We start from the raw sequence: 15,386 nt of genomic DNA, 5'->3' as shown, positions 1-15,386 counted from the left end.
TGTTTGCACAAGACTGATGACATCACAGCATTCTCCATTTTAGTGTCACAATAAATTAACTTTTTATAGACTACTGTTGTGAACTGCAAACACCCCAATAACACCCATTTTACTGCCTGCATTTTTTTGCTGATTTAAAGATAGAAAGACCATCTTTAGAATATTTTAGAATGATATACATGGTAAATGAAGTTCTGTCAAATCTCTGTTTGGAAACAATCTGCTGCAGCAGATAAGAAATGGGGGAGAAATGTGGTTTGCTTCACATTAAAATGTGATCACATCTAATTTTCAGTTCCCAAAACAATATACAAACAAATAAAGGTAAAGGTAAAGGTGCCCCTGCCCGTACGGGCCAGTCGTGTCCGACTCTAGGGTTGTGCGCCCATCTCACTTAAGAGGCCGGGGGCCAGCGCTGTCCGGAGACACTTCCGGGTCACGTGGCCAGCGTGACGAAGCTGCTCTGGCGAGCCAGCACCAGCGCAGCACACGGAAACGCCGTTTACCTTCCCGCTAGAAAGCGGTCCCTATTTATCTACTTGCACTTGAGGGTGCTTTCGAACTGCTAGGTGGGCAGGAGCTGGGACCGAAAGACGGGAGCTCACCCCGCCGCAGGGATTCGAACCGCCGACCATGTGATCGGCAAGCCCTAGACGCTGAGGTTTTACCTGCAGCGCCACCCGCGTCCCCTGAATACAAACAAAAACACCCTCCCAAATTTGTGCTTCTCTAAATTTTGCCATGCAGTTCTCCAACCAAATTATATTTATTGCATGAAAACACAGATCCTAGTAGATTTACATAACACTAACGTATGGAGATGCATGACAGAAGATTGTTTTCAAATATGGCCCTATCTGCACTATGCATTTAAAGCAGTATCATAACCCTCTAAACAGCCATGGCTTCCCTTAAAGAATCCTGGGAACAGTGGTTTGTTAAGGATGCTGAGAGTTGTTAGGATACCCCTATTGCTTGATTGCAATTGTTAAACCACTCTGACTGCTCAAAGTGGTATGATACTCAGAGCCAGCCTGTGACATTTTGGTACCCGAGGCAGACTCCAAAATGGCACCCCGCTCCTTGCCAGGGAAGAAGGGGTTAGGTAAGACCTACAGCAGGAACAAGGTGGGGAAGAAAGGTGAACATTGGGATCTGCTGCCCCAGTGGACCTTGCCGCCTAAGGTGGACACCTCGTCTTGCCTCATGGGTGGGCCGGCTCTGATGATACTGTCTTTGTCTGTAGTACAGATGGTGTATATTGTTTGTAGAAATGCTAATTGTTCCTTCTCATGGTGGCAACCACCACCGGATGAAATTGGGTTGATGGCTACTAGAGATTTTTTTTCCAGTATTGACTCTGTATCTACCAGTGCATCTCATCTGCTGCAATCTTAAATATCATTTGGTGCTTCTTGGAGCTATTGTGCAGTTATTCTGTGCTGCTGGTTTCATTTTGTTTTGGGTTTAATTTCCAGATGGCTCAAAATAGTGCCCATACATTCTTCCAGTGCAAGCATTCCAGCCTGCCAGATGGAAGAACCCCCTCTCTTCACCCCATGTGAGATGCATCTAGAGATTGTCCCGACCCCCACCCCAAAAAGCAATTACAGGGGGTATTGCAGGGGAGTAGAAAGGGAAAGCCCCACTCCTGACATCCTCCTGCAGGGTTTCTGCTGGGAAGACTCCTTAGGCATTTTTTGCTTGTAATCTGCCCAGAGAACATTTGTTCTTGAGTAGCATGGAAATATTGAAAAAAGTATTACATAAATAAGGGAGATATATATGGCACTGTAGTTAAAGTTTTGTGTTTTATATTGTTGCTTTACTGGTTTTAGGTTGTGTTTTTGTTTTAAGTGTTTAATAATTGCCACTTGGAGGTTTTTGGAATATTAAAGTTTTTGACACCTGAGCTAAGATTAAAATTCAAGGTAAGACAATGCACTCAGCAAGGTTTATTTATTGTTCTGCCTTCTAATCTTTGAAATATAAAGTTGCAAAATGTTGAAAAGCAGGCTTAATATTAAAATGTCAAAATTGTGGAAATGCAACTGTGTGAAGCTTCAGTGTTTGGCTAAATTGAGACTGAAACTTTTTCAATGTGGTGTTTGATCCAATTTTAGGGCTTGCAGCTTGTTACCAGCCTTTCAGAAGCCTAATCAGAGAACTCTAGAAAATCAACATTAGAAAACCGAGTTAACAAAGCCATGAAGACAAGATAAAATTTCATATTAAGGAGGGAGGAATTGAAAATGAAGAAATTAAGGGGTGTGTATATTAAGCAGAAATGGCAAGCCAGCTGCTCTTTACAGATGACTCAAAGCTAAACTGCTAGCTCAGGTATCCCTGGAATAATTCCATTCAGTATGCATTTTGGTTTGGAGAAAGTTTTCAGCCTGAAGCCTTCTATAATAGGAAGAGCTGTGCCCCAACTGGGGAGCCTTAAAAGAGCCCAATGTTCCCATAATAATGTGTCCTGCCATCACATAATTTAAAGGGAAAAATAAGATAATATAATGTAATTACATATCCACTAATATTTCACAGATGAAAGTAGGGGCATCTCTTTATTTTCTTACTTTATTTCACTGCCTGAGCCTGCCCCCATACCATGACTCATTAGCTCTCTTGAAGGTATGTGTGGGACATGGAACTTCGTTACTGGTCCTGCCTCTAATATGATGCATGCACAGCCCCTGTGTCCTCAACCTCTCTCTGTATACAGTTAGCAGACCTCGCAGCTTGGGTGAATTGTATTGGAATCATTTACAATTTATGGAGTTTAAAGGCTTTATGCATGCAGGAACTATTTACAGGTTTAGTGGGGATAAGAGAGAAAATAGCAGACACCTTGTCTGGAGAGAACAACAAACCAAGATGGCCGAGCTGGAATTAACTTAAACAGAGAGGCATAGAAACAAGTTTTGGCTTGATCACTACAGACACAGTGCCCTCATGTGGTCTAAACTGACACATGCATTAACTAGAAGTTCAGGAGAAGGAAATGTATTTGTTTACCTTCAACTTCTATTGCATGCTGTATGCCAAGGGAAACCTGTGCAAGGTTAGCTGAATGCCTTTAGGCACCGCACACAATCAGACTTTCTGTGAGCTTGCATGGAGCACCTATACACATCCAACTGAACATGCATAAGTGCTGCTTCACAGACATCACACTGAATTGCATAGATATCAAAGAGGGTCTTCCTCTCTCTTCTTCACAAATACTTTGTATACATGAGCCCCCTTCAAGTGTTACCATGGTGTACTAATCAAACAAGCAAGGGAAGGCTGCAGAAACAAGCATGCTAGGTCTGCCCCCTCCTCATTATTGTCACTCTCTATGAATGGGAAAGAGGCTGTCTGTACATGCATGCGCACTAGAGTCAGTGTTCCTACCTACCATTCAGAAATTTAGGGCACAAGCACACAAGGAGTTAGTGGCAATCAAGTCACATTGAGAGCAGTGGGATGGAAATTAGCCAGGACTTAACTGAAATCCCATTCGTTGCAATGGGGTTTCCCTGCAATTCATTGCTTTGATAGATTGTATTCCTTGTTTATAAAACAAGGCCTAGAAGAGAGGACAGAAACTAGCGCACATGTGCACAATTCTTTTTTTAAATGCAGCCCCAGAAAAGACAAAAAGAGAATAAAATAGGAAAAGTACCAGGAAATAGGCACTGTCACTGCCTATTCTTGCCTGCTGCCACTATGTCAGAGCCCATCCCTCTTGCTTCTGGACTTTGGCTGCTTGTTCCCATTCAAATTGTTCTAGAGTATAAAACAAGTTTGTTTCCTCATCCACTTCATTTTACTTTACATCAATATGTATGTATAGACAGACACATAGACAGACAGATTATTCCTTGAAGCTACTCCAATTTCTTCCGACAGACCAATAGAGTGTCAATGGTTTTGTAAACTGCATGGAGATTTTTATCTCCAATAAATATCTCTCTTCTTTCCCCACCCCCACATCCTTAGATCTTACCAGTTCCAGGGGGCTAAGTTCCTGACTTACAGTGCCACCTCCTGGACATCAATAAAACACACAGAGCAGTCCATTTAGCTTCTCAGTTGCTGCTCAAGCATTTCAAGAAATGGTCCATTTCAAATGGGTCTCTCCCCCCCCCCTTCCCCTGCATAGCAGCAGGAGTGCACAGCACAGATTTCTTTTGCTAGGTTGGGTCCAAAATGAACAGAAGAGTAGATAACAATCCTTGGAGCTTTTACAACAAGTACTAATTTCCCTTTCTAACATCAATACAAACCCATCCCTTTATTTCTATGTGTTAATCCAAAGACAAGTTCTTCAATGACAAAGATAAAGCAGCCAGCTCTCCTGCCAGACATTGTCTAGTCTGCCCCTGCTTATCTTGTTGGCTGTAGACTTTTTTTGCTGGATTCCAATTTTCTACAGGAAGCAGATATCAAACAAGGGAAACTGTTGCTTCTAGGGAAAGGAGAAAAGATCTACAAACCTCAGCCCATAAACACTACAGCCTAGAATTCAGCTCATTTGCGACTAGATATTGATATTGCTACAAATGTCTATATATGTGCTATGATTCCAAAGTAGAATGAAGCCTGATCCAGTTTCTGGGTCAGGAAATGGTTAAGTAGCAGGAAGCAGAGAGCAGGAATAAATAAATAGTTCTCCCAATGGAAGGATGTAGAAAGTGGATTCCCCAGGCTCTGTATTAGGACCTGTGTTTTTAAGTGATCTGGAGTCAGGGGTGAGCAGTGAAGTGACCAGGTTTGCTGTTTATATTAAATTGTTCAGGACTGTTAAAACAAAAGAAATTGTGAAGAGTTCCAAAAGGATGTCTCCCAGCTTGGTGAATGAGCCATAAAATGGCAAATGTAACTCAAGTGGTTCATGTTGGGGCACAAAAGACAGGGCCTTCCCTCCAGTGAAATGTTTTAATGAAATGTTTTTGTTGCTGCTCATGCTTTTGCTTTTATATCCTTACTATTTTTATGCCTTGTAATTTTTAACTGCTTTCTTCATTGCCACACGCTTCATTAAGGAGCAGAGAGAAATGGCAAAAAGCGAGGGCAGGGAACCTCCGGCCAATCTTCCATGGGTCACATGACAATGGTGGGCACGGTGAGCCAAGCAAGGATTATAAAATTTACCGGTGAGCTGTTTCCTGGCACTCACATGCCCTTCTCCATATTGCACTGAAGCAAGCAAGAGGCATCGTCAAAGATCAAGGGCACATTCCAGACACACAGAATATGCTGTGATTCCAACTAAATGTTAGGAAGAATTCTGTGACATTAAGATCTGTGGAATGGACTATGGCTTTTAAACAGAGGTTGGGTGGCTGTCAGGGATTCTTTAGCTGTGATTCCAGTATTGCAGGGGGGTTGACTTTTGGGGGTCCCTTCTAACTATACAGTTCCATGGAAAACAATTGAGGGTGTGAAATAGGGCTGGTGAGGGATGTGACCAAGGGCCAAGCAGAGAGACCCAGTTGTCCGCACTTGGCCCCTGCTCTAATCATTCACATTTTTAAAAGTTGCAAAGGCCAGTAATTGTTCTGTATGTTATGGAAAACAAGCAAGCCACTTGGCAGTAGCACATATTGTTCACTGTAAACATACCGTATTGACTGTTCCCACCGGCCACTGCACACTGCAGCTACACAACAGGAACGCGGTTTGCACTATGACCCGTTAATGACTTGCAGAACAGCTCTTGAGCTGGCCTGGCCCCAGAGGAACTGGGAAAGAGAGAATCAGGAGTAACACGGGCTGCGCAGGAATGCTAATGCAAACTGAAAGAGGGACTGACACCGTTCTAACAAGGTCAAACTTCAGAGCATCCAAAGGTGTAGACAGGCAGTAGTGGAGTGGTGGGTGGGGGGCAGAGACAATGCAGGAGTCTAATTAGATATACTGTATTTTTCTGTGTATAAGAATGGTTTTTTGATTAAAAAAAGATAGTAAAAAATTGGGGGTCATCTTATACACAGATGGTGAATGCATATGGGTTCAGGTGTGGGTGGCTGGGCTCAGGCTCTTGAAATATGGCAACCCTAACTATTTTAAAATATTGATTTAATTTTGGGTTCAAAAAAATAGGGTGTCTTATACATGGGGGCATCTTATACACTGGAAAAAGCAGTAATTTTCAGAGCCACAATTGTACATATTGTAATACCTGTGGCTACTAGGTTAGCACATTGCCACCCTTTCCCTCCTTTTAAAAGTATTTCCCTCCCTTGCAGACAGCATCATCTGCAAAACAATGGTGGTGCTGCCTGTTGGTTCCCTTGGCTGGGTTGACAATCTGTGCCGCCTTTCTCTGAGTTTTATGTGTGCCAACAGGGGATCTGGGCCAAGGCCACCTCTGTTTCTGCCAGCTCTCTCAAGCCACAGGGCACAGTTAGCCTTCTGCCCTGGCTGTAATTTGTTCTCCCTCCACAGTTTGGGCTCCTCTTGCCGCAAAGGCAGGCATTCAGCAGACAGCATAATTGCAGAGTTAGAACTGCTCATTTTCGTGCTGGCATGCTATAGTTAGAGAGATGCTGGGAGGCAGCCTGGCTGGCTGCAGAGAGCATGATCAAAGTATTGAAAAGAGGAGAAAAGAGAGGATGTAGCCTTTACCCACTCATCTCCTTTTTTTGGAGTAGGAAAAAGGAACTGGTTAGTAAGTAACTTAGATGCCTGCTGCACTTCTGAGGATGGAAGATCAATGAGTCAACAGACCCACAAAGGCAAAGGAGTGGGCTTGCCTTGCAATGGCAAACAATGAAAAAGCATCTCTTCTGATGGGGTGCACATAATCCTACTTTAACCTTTCCTCCTCTTGGTGTACTATGTTGACTCCCAAGGAGCTGACACTTATAAAAGAAAAGGCAAAGCAAGATTTTCCTAGGTATGAGGAATTTTGTTTTTGTAGGAAGACTGTAGGGTGCGATTCCGAGTATCCACCTTCAAACAATTTCTGGAAGCAGGAAAGAAACTCCCATTTCAAGAAGTGTTTGTGAACAGCATTTTACGTTGATTCCAAAACAGACATTTTGGTTGATGAACATCATAGTTTGTTACACCAGCTTTTCCCTTTGATAACTACCACATGCATTTTTTTCTTACAAAGGCATTCTTTAGAATGGCTTCTGAGCTTTAGGAGAAAGTTCCAACTTTTGTTTTCAAACCAACTCAGCTTCCCAAGCTGCAGCACACCAGTTGTCACTGTGGTAGAGTTAAAACACCATCAATCAATCATCTTCTAGGTGCTTTTGCCTTGCAAGGTGATGTAGGTGGAATTTAGGGAGAGTGATACCAACCCAGATCTGACCTGGGATTGATAACATTAAGTGTCAGGTTAAAATGAAAGTATGCTCCACAATTAGTGTTTTGAGTCTTTTGTTTTCAGTAATTTTTGTGATAAGTATTTTACTTATACAACTTATTGGTAAAATTGTACGATGCTTTGGAAATAGGAATAGAAAAGTACCCCATTTAAGTAAAATAAAACTGAAACATGCTCTTGTGAAATGCCCAACTTTACCTTCTTTATCACCTCCCCTCTCTAACACACTAATATCACACTACCACCATAGAACCAGGTCAGCACTATAGACTGAATGCAGTGGAGACAGTGCCCTGCTAGAGTTATCCAGCTATGGAACAGCTTGGTCAGACACAGCTTCCCATCCTCAGTTATAGAGTTGGAAAGAGTAGACAGGTAGGTGAAGGGATTGATGGTGCAGTACAGATGAGGAACTGCTGACCCAGGGAGCACAATAGACCCATGGAGCCTTTTCATCTAGCCCATGACTTCCCTTTGATCCCAACTCCTCCTGAGGCTTGCTAGGTTTCATCTTCTGCCACAGCAGTTGTGCATGCCTCACTTAGTCACCAGAAGGGACTCCCCCCAACCCACCCACCACTGCAAAAAAGGGCCAGAGAACAAGAGAGGGATGGATCTGGTGCAAGAACAAAGTGATGAAGTCAAGGGTGGAAAACACAAGCAGTGGAATGGCTCCTCAGAAATTGCTGCCTCTCCAGACTGCTCTCCTTCCTCTGCCTTTATATATATATATATATATATATATATATATGTAGTATGTAGGCTGCTGAGGAAATGCAACCACATGCATGTATGGCTCCACCATCTTTCAACTCTGAATATTCCAACGTGAACACCAGAAGTCTATCACAGCCCTAAGATGTTCGTATTGCACACTCTTTTGTGTCATTTTTCATGCATTTTTAAAAAGGTGTTTCTGAACTGTCTTGATTTAGGTCAGTGAGATTATTTTCAAAAGAAAGTCACAGGGGATGGAAAATATATTTATTATACCACATTTAAAAATGAAGGACCCTGATCTACATGCAAGATTAAGTTTCCTTCCCCTCCCCAAGCAAGAAATTAAATTTGTTGTGGTCCACTAGATCGCTTGAAAGCTGTTCATGTTATTTAAAAGATTCATAACCCAGCTCAGTGCAAAAATCTAATTAATGATATAGACTAGCGTATCCCCAATATCTGTTGTTCGTCCATTCTCAGTGAGACGAACCCGCTTTTCAGCAAGGTCTATGTGAAAGACAGCTTGATCTAAAATGGGAGATTTCTCAGCATCTTCTTTACCGAGCACAGGAACACGACGTGGGCCCAGGATAGGGTCATCAAAACGCATTAGTTTCACTTTGGAAAGATCTGGAGGGCGGGCGGGAGAGAAAGAATACACTTGTAAGACATGTGCATTTTCATACAACAAAACAAATCACAAGGCAGTTCAGGCAAGGTACCTAGCAAGGAGAGAGCATTAGCCTGGGCTGCTGAAACTCTAACTGCCCCAATTGCTTGAATAGCGCCTTGACAGATGTTTACAAGCTGTTGTGCAGGCCATTTGCCTCAAAGGCTACAGAAGCCCTTAATAACCAAGGCTTAATTAAAAGGCAGTGTGGGTTCAAGAATATCCAACATGAATGCACTGACACTGAGGTGTGCCTCAGCATAAAAAGTGAGCAAACACTTCCAACGGAGGGATACATAAAGACCTCCAATTTCCCTCCTGCAACAGCAGGACAGAAACACTGAGAGGTGTGTCTAATTTTATGGGTGTTTTAATATGAGGTTGAATAAATTTACTATGTAAAGTTTTGTGTTTTAACTCGGTACAAAGCAAAATGGCTTACAGAAACTTTTCAGTAGCTTTCCTTCATGCAAATTATGATCCCAGAGAAACATCAGCTACTTCCTTAGCACTGTGACCTCTATCTATTAATACTGCAGTTTTAAATTAGCTGTTCAGAGACCTGCGGCCATTCACTTGGGCAAGAAAGAGGAAGAATGGCTCTAGAGAAAAAAGTCAAAGGTGTCCTCCCAGTTCACCCTGAACAAATGAACTATGTAATTTCCTCTTCTCTACTGCAATCAGGCCTGATGCCAGTGGTTGACCAGGATAGGTTCTGGCCACGGGCACCAGAGCTCACCAGCCCAACCTGCTGCCCACTCACTCACCCCTGGATCTGTGTGGCAGTCTATGGGGACCATTCACAAACCAACCTTGGCTTCCAGCCAGGGGAGCAGGGGCAGGGAGCCCATTGGAAGTCTGGCAACAGCTCTAACTGCAATTTTAAGTTATACGCCCTTGCAGTTTCCAGTTATACGCCATGCTTTTTCAGGCATGACTAACAGCCAAAGAGGCATGGAAGTAAAAAAAAAAAAGGGTGGTGGTCAAGAGGACGTTAATAAAATCCAGAGGAATTAAATAAAAAATGTATGGAGATGTTTCCCCGGAGAACCAAGTAGTTTACAGTATACTCTCCATCTCATATCTTACTTCCTCCCCAACAACCCTTCTTTATCGCTCATTCCTCTCTTTTATGTCAGAAATATTCAACATAAAAGGGAGGGAGGAACATCGCCTGCATAGAATTGTGAGAGGAAAGATGGTTAAAACTAGAAAATGTTTTAATACAAGCAGAAATGTTGTCTCAGTTTTGTTATTAGAGGCAACTGCTTTTTTAAAAAGAAGTCCTTTAAATAAGTTCAAACGATTTCTCAGTAAGAACTGCGAAGCAGAACTTTCCTAATGAGCCAGCTATTTTAGTCTGCCTAAGTTGCTCCTCTTTCACCACTAGCTTTTATCAGATAATCTTTTCAAGTGCCTGCCTAACAGTGACATCTTCTGGAAACAACGATTTGGAAGAATTACTGATTTACTCTCAATTGCTTTTCATTCACTTCAAACAATCAGGTTGTGCATCTCTAGTAATTGCCTGCCCGAGCCTGAAATGTGCAGTACTCCATTTTTGCTTTGCAAGACAAGTTATAGACTTCTTCCTCTCAGCTCTTTTCTGAAAACACAACTTCACACTGTAATATAAAAATTGTCTCTCTTCCTAGGATCAAAACACACAAGCCGCCAAAGTGATGAGGAAATAAATTATACGACGTGAAAAGTTTGGACCAAGACATAATTCCCTCACAATTGCTGGAATCAGCAAAGCCAGCAAGCAAACAGGAAATTGTCTCTGCTTTTTAAAGAAATTCTGTCAGTTCTGTTCAGCAGAGCAACCTGAACTTCAGGCTTAATGCCTTGCTTCCTTTAAACAGTTTAATTAGAAGGGTGGAATGCCTGCAAAATAAGGCCATTAGCAACTGGATAACAGGAAGGAACTCAACGTGTTCTAATTTGAGGACACACTTAAGAATGTAAACAGAAGTCACCTCAAAATACACCTTCTGTAAAAGCTGCTCACTCCTGGGGTTGTATCTAAAGTGCAGCTGAATAACACATTCCTTCAGTACAAGGATTTCCACTTTTGCTGCAGGCTTCTCCCCAAATCTGTTCTAGGTGCTTCTCCAACACTCTGGAGCAGATTTGGGGAAGGTGCAGGGTGCATGCAGGGAAGGAGGGGGAAAGCCCTGCTGTGCACTGACACCTTAACTGGATAACAACCCCGGTTAGCAACTAAGCTTGCTAGAAGACCATTTAGACAAGAGGTACAGGGGGTGAGGAAGAATGCACAAACGTTGCTCATCCACACAGTTTTTTACCACCTCTAATCACTCAGGAGGGCAAGGTTGGCCCTGGAGACCACAGCTGCAGAACCCTGTTAACATTTACTCCCCACCCCTAGCAACTCCCATTGCAAACAAAAATAATCCTTGAGTCACCAAACTCTTTCTCCCAGGAGGTTTGTCAAAGCCCGAGCATCTTTCAGAAACAATGCAAAACAATTTTGTTTTGGTCAACAGCATTTGATGGCGCAGACTGAAGCCAGCATGCGGGTTTTCTGTGAGCATATTAGTTAGATCTGACAATTAAGATTTTCAGTCTGAATTTTAAAACAAAGTCACCAAATTTAAGGTTTAGAATTAAAGAAGGTTATAGTGAAAATTGAAAATGGCACCAAAGGAACATCAAGAGTAAATAATCTCAGGAACTTTGGGACACAGAATTGGTAACATTTTATATTTTTAAACACAAACAATTTTTACAAATTTGTTTTCAGCCTTAACTGACAAATAAATAATTTGTTGAAGCTAACTTCTATATTACAAGAAAGAAAGATTTTTTCACAGCAGCTATGGATGTCAAACCCGGCTCTTGAGTGAGAATGTGCATTTGCTTTAATCCTTTATGCTACAAGTCATTACTGCTGGTGAGCCCTAAGTGCTTTCAGGGAGATGGAGGTAATACTTACCACCTCTAACACTGTATAGTTTGAAATTTAAGACTTGAAAATAATGTGGTTCATGCATTAAGAAAGTGGGAGTTGAGTGGGAGTGGGTGGCTCAGGGGACTTGAAATGGATTAATGCATCTTTCACATTTAAGTTGCAGGATCAGGCCTGCAATAAACGAACATTAGCTGGTGGAGAGGGGGCTGACTTCAGATCTGGAGGGAGGGAGGGATAAGTAGGCTCAGAAATCCCCAGGTGAGCACAATTGTCCTGTGAAGTTCTGGCTCAGGCTCATAATGGCCTTGGCTGTGGCTCCAACCCTATCCCAGAAATTCTGGGTTCCTGCTGCAGCAGCATTCCAGAGCACAATAGGGGCTCTGGTACCAGATGCATATCCCACTCCCCAACATGAAGCTCCTCCTGCTGCAACAGACACTGTGAGGTTAGTTTCAAGAAAAGGGATAAAGATGATCATGGTGGGCTATGCTAAGGCTGTGCTGCCAGTGAGGTTACTTAAGAGCATGAGGGGGCCCCAGTCTTGGCATGAGCTCAAAAATAATACAATTTAGTCTCTTTTTAGTTAGAAAATCATTGCCGAGTCCATCCTGATTCAACATCTTCACTAACAGTAATTGATCATTGCTATCAACAGGCATATCTACAAGAAATGAATCTTGGGCTCTGCTCCAGATTCCGGACAACTCCAAGAGGAAGGAATGACTCAAGGCAAGCTGATCCCACAGGGATCTTCTCACCACAGGGGGACGCAGCTAACAATCTGGTCATTGTTCAAACCATTACTGATACCATAATAAAGGTAGCGTCTATAAAATCATGTACAGTGTATACACAATTGGTGCTCTTTTCTAACCAGCAAACCTCCTGTAAGAATCACTGTAGCAAAGGCCTCTTTTGGTAGCATCTGACAAATCTTAGATTGACAAGATTGTAAAGTGTGTTGCACACAAACAGTGCCACAGAAAACCAATACAAATAGTAGCAAGTGAACAGAGGCCTGATTTTATAGTTAGAATCATGTGAGACATCCAGTGAGTAAGAAAACACATTTTTGACAATCAGCATTTACTGGATAAGCTGCTTTGTAGGAATTTTAACATCTAGCTGGCTGAATTATTTGACCTAAATTTTACCTTTGATTCCTCTGTCCATCTTCATCAAGCGCCTGATTATTGCATCTCGGCCATCTCCTTGCCTGACCTCTATTTTTGTAGAAAAGTGGCCATTTGCTGGTTGAGGATTCACCAGAAAAACAGACACACCAGGCTATAAGAAAAACAAGAGGTAGAAGGTGGAAAAATGTCAAATATCCAACCTGATGGTAGAGACTTGTTACTTGTTACCAAGTATCTTGGATCACAACTTGCCAATATGGCTTACTTCCACCTGTACAAAATGATATATAGAAGTCTAAGCATTTCAGCTGCAGTTGATACTCTTATGTATACAGATGTCTCCCCACTTACACAGGGGTTACGTTCCAGGGTACCACACATTTATGTGAAATTGCATATGGTGGAGGAAACCATCTAAAAAGTCTGTAAACACCCTCTAAACCTCATAGAATTGCAGCTGCAAAGGCTCCTGGGATTGCTAGCCATTTTCCCACTCTTTTCAAGCCATTTTTGTGGTTTCCCCACTCTTTTCAGGCCGTTTTTGTCCCTCTGTGCCTTTTTGAAGTTTAAGTCTTTTTAAAAATTATATCTGGAAGTCGCACATATACATGGTGGCACGAGAGTTGAATATGCGCAAGTAGGGGGACACCTGTATTCATTTGTGTGTGTTTTAATGTATTTGTTACATTTTTATCCCACTTTTTCTCCAAGAATCTCAGAGTAGAATTCATTGTTCTCCTCCACACATTTTATCCTCATGATCAGCTTGTGAAGTCACTAAAGCAATAGCGACTGGCCAAAAATCACCTCCCGTTACCTTAGGGAGCTGAGCTTGGAGCCCTGTCCATTTGCTGAAGGGCTACACCTCAGTGGCAGAGAATCTGCCTTGAATGCAGAAGGCCCTGGATTCAATCGTTTGTACGTTCCCACCAGGGAAAAGGAAAATATTTCTACACACACTCCCGTCTCCATCCCCCAGCCCAAGGGCATATTCCAGGCAGCCAAAGGCACCCAGGGAGGCTGCTGCCTGTGGATGGGAGTGTGTACTGGGAAGAGTCTCAAGGACCAAACCAAAAGGCCTGGCAGGCTGCACTCACTCACTCACTGCATGTCAAAATAGCAGGCTTTTCATGCATCAAGCTATGCATAAAACAGTCCCCAAGCTAGCATCAAGAAATGGAATCCAAGGATTGGAGCTTTGTCTCAGTGGTTCCTAATGAGTTCTATGGGTAGAATTAACAGGGTGCAACCTTAGATACCACTGAGAAGTAGAGAAAGGACTGGTGCTCTTACCAGACATTACTGGCAGGTCTAGCCCCCATCCTTCAGTGATGCATCTTAGACTTTTCTCTCAGATACATAGACAGTTTCCAATGCCTCATGCAGGGCACAATAAAGTACAGTGGTACCTCGAGCTACAAACGCCTCAGGTTACAAATGCTTCAGGTTACAAACTCCGCTAACCTGGAAGAGTTACCTCAAGTTGAGAACTTTGGCCCAGGATGAGAACGGAAATTGTTTGCCAGCGGCACAGTGGCAACAAGAGGCCCCATTAGCGAAAGCACGCCTCTAGTTAAGAACAGTTTCAGGTTAAGAAAGGACCTCCAGAACAAATTAAGTTCATAACTAGAGGTACCACTGTAGTTAAGTGGGGAACAAAGTCTCAGAAATCAGTGAAGGAAGTAGACTTGCAAACTTACTTCTACTCTGAATGTGCAGAATGGTTTTCCAGGACAACAATCTTCTTTGATTTTCTCATCTCCCTCAGAAGAAAACTTCAATTCTATATGTTCCAGCTGTGGAGGAAGAAGAAGGAAAGTTCAAAACATTGGTGGTGCAGGGGGTGATAGTACAGCAATCACAGGAGTATGCCAACATTTAATTCTCTTGAAGCACATTCATGTATTTCTTTGTAGCAATGAAGATTCTAAAGAAAGATACTGCTGACAGCAAGTTGTGCCCAAGACTGGCCCAAATCAGGCACTTCCCATTACATAAATTTATCTCCAAGCAACTGACAGCAGCTCTGACTTACAGCTAGATGCTGTTAGATATACCCTAAAAGGTTGGCTACAAATCCATTCAATGATGATGATTGTGTTTACAGGATATATCTTGAATAAATTCTCCACTAAAATGGTCGAGAATTTCCAAACCATCTTCTTACCTTGAGAGAAAATCAAGCTAACTGGGGACAATAACGTTATTCACGTAAAAAGTAGTAAGATGATAAGAGAGAGAGAGAAGCTGGCTACATTTGATAAAATCTCTCCTTTCCATTGAAGGTCAATGATACTGAATATAGAAGTCCAATTTAGGGTGCTCTTGGTCACTAAAATCTGGAGAGCCTCTTGGCACCTTAAAGACCCCCCCAAAAAAATATTATGGCATATGTCTGTACAGGTTTATGCCATAATAAAGTTGTTATCTTTGAAATGCCACAAAACTTTAGGTTCTTTTTTTACTGAATACTTCCAACATTCAAACTATCAAGCAGGATTGGACTCAGATAAACCAGAGGCCTTTCTCCTTGGAATAATAGGTTCTGAATTACCCAAGAAAGATGTAAAGTTATTTTTGTATGCCACAACTGCTGCT

The 15,386-nt window shown here is 42.4% G+C and overlaps 1 protein-coding gene and 1 long non-coding RNA gene across 3 annotated transcripts in view; one reads left to right on the top strand and one right to left on the bottom strand.

Moving 5' to 3' along the window:
* Positions 1–94: 94 nt before the first annotated feature.
* Positions 95–12,798, top strand: LOC308472438. Its single transcript, XR_013983517.1, has 3 exons — positions 95–182; positions 2,124–2,268; positions 12,308–12,798. It is a non-coding gene; the product is annotated as an uncharacterized lncRNA (long non-coding RNA).
* The window catches only part of LARS1 (leucyl-tRNA synthetase 1), a 44,591-nt gene continuing 37,502 nt past the window's right edge, over positions 8,298–15,386 (bottom strand). For both annotated transcript variants that reach the window (XM_080997102.1, XM_080997101.1), the window contains exons 30-32: positions 14,489–14,584; positions 12,807–12,939; positions 8,298–8,677 (exon numbers count right to left, since the gene is read on the bottom strand). In XM_080997102.1, coding sequence (XP_080853228.1) covers positions 8,472–8,677; positions 12,807–12,939; positions 14,489–14,584 — 435 coding nt within the window. In that variant the 3' untranslated portion in view covers positions 8,298–8,471. The remainder of the gene's footprint in view (positions 8,678–12,806; positions 12,940–14,488; positions 14,585–15,386) is intronic.

Source organism: Podarcis pityusensis (genome assembly GCF_964106645.2).
Source record: "Podarcis pityusensis genome assembly, chromosome: 2".
Taxonomy (NCBI): domain Eukaryota; kingdom Metazoa; phylum Chordata; class Lepidosauria; order Squamata; family Lacertidae; genus Podarcis; species Podarcis pityusensis.
The sequence above is the reverse complement of the archived record's forward strand: the minus strand, read 5'-3'. Positions and strand labels throughout refer to the sequence as shown.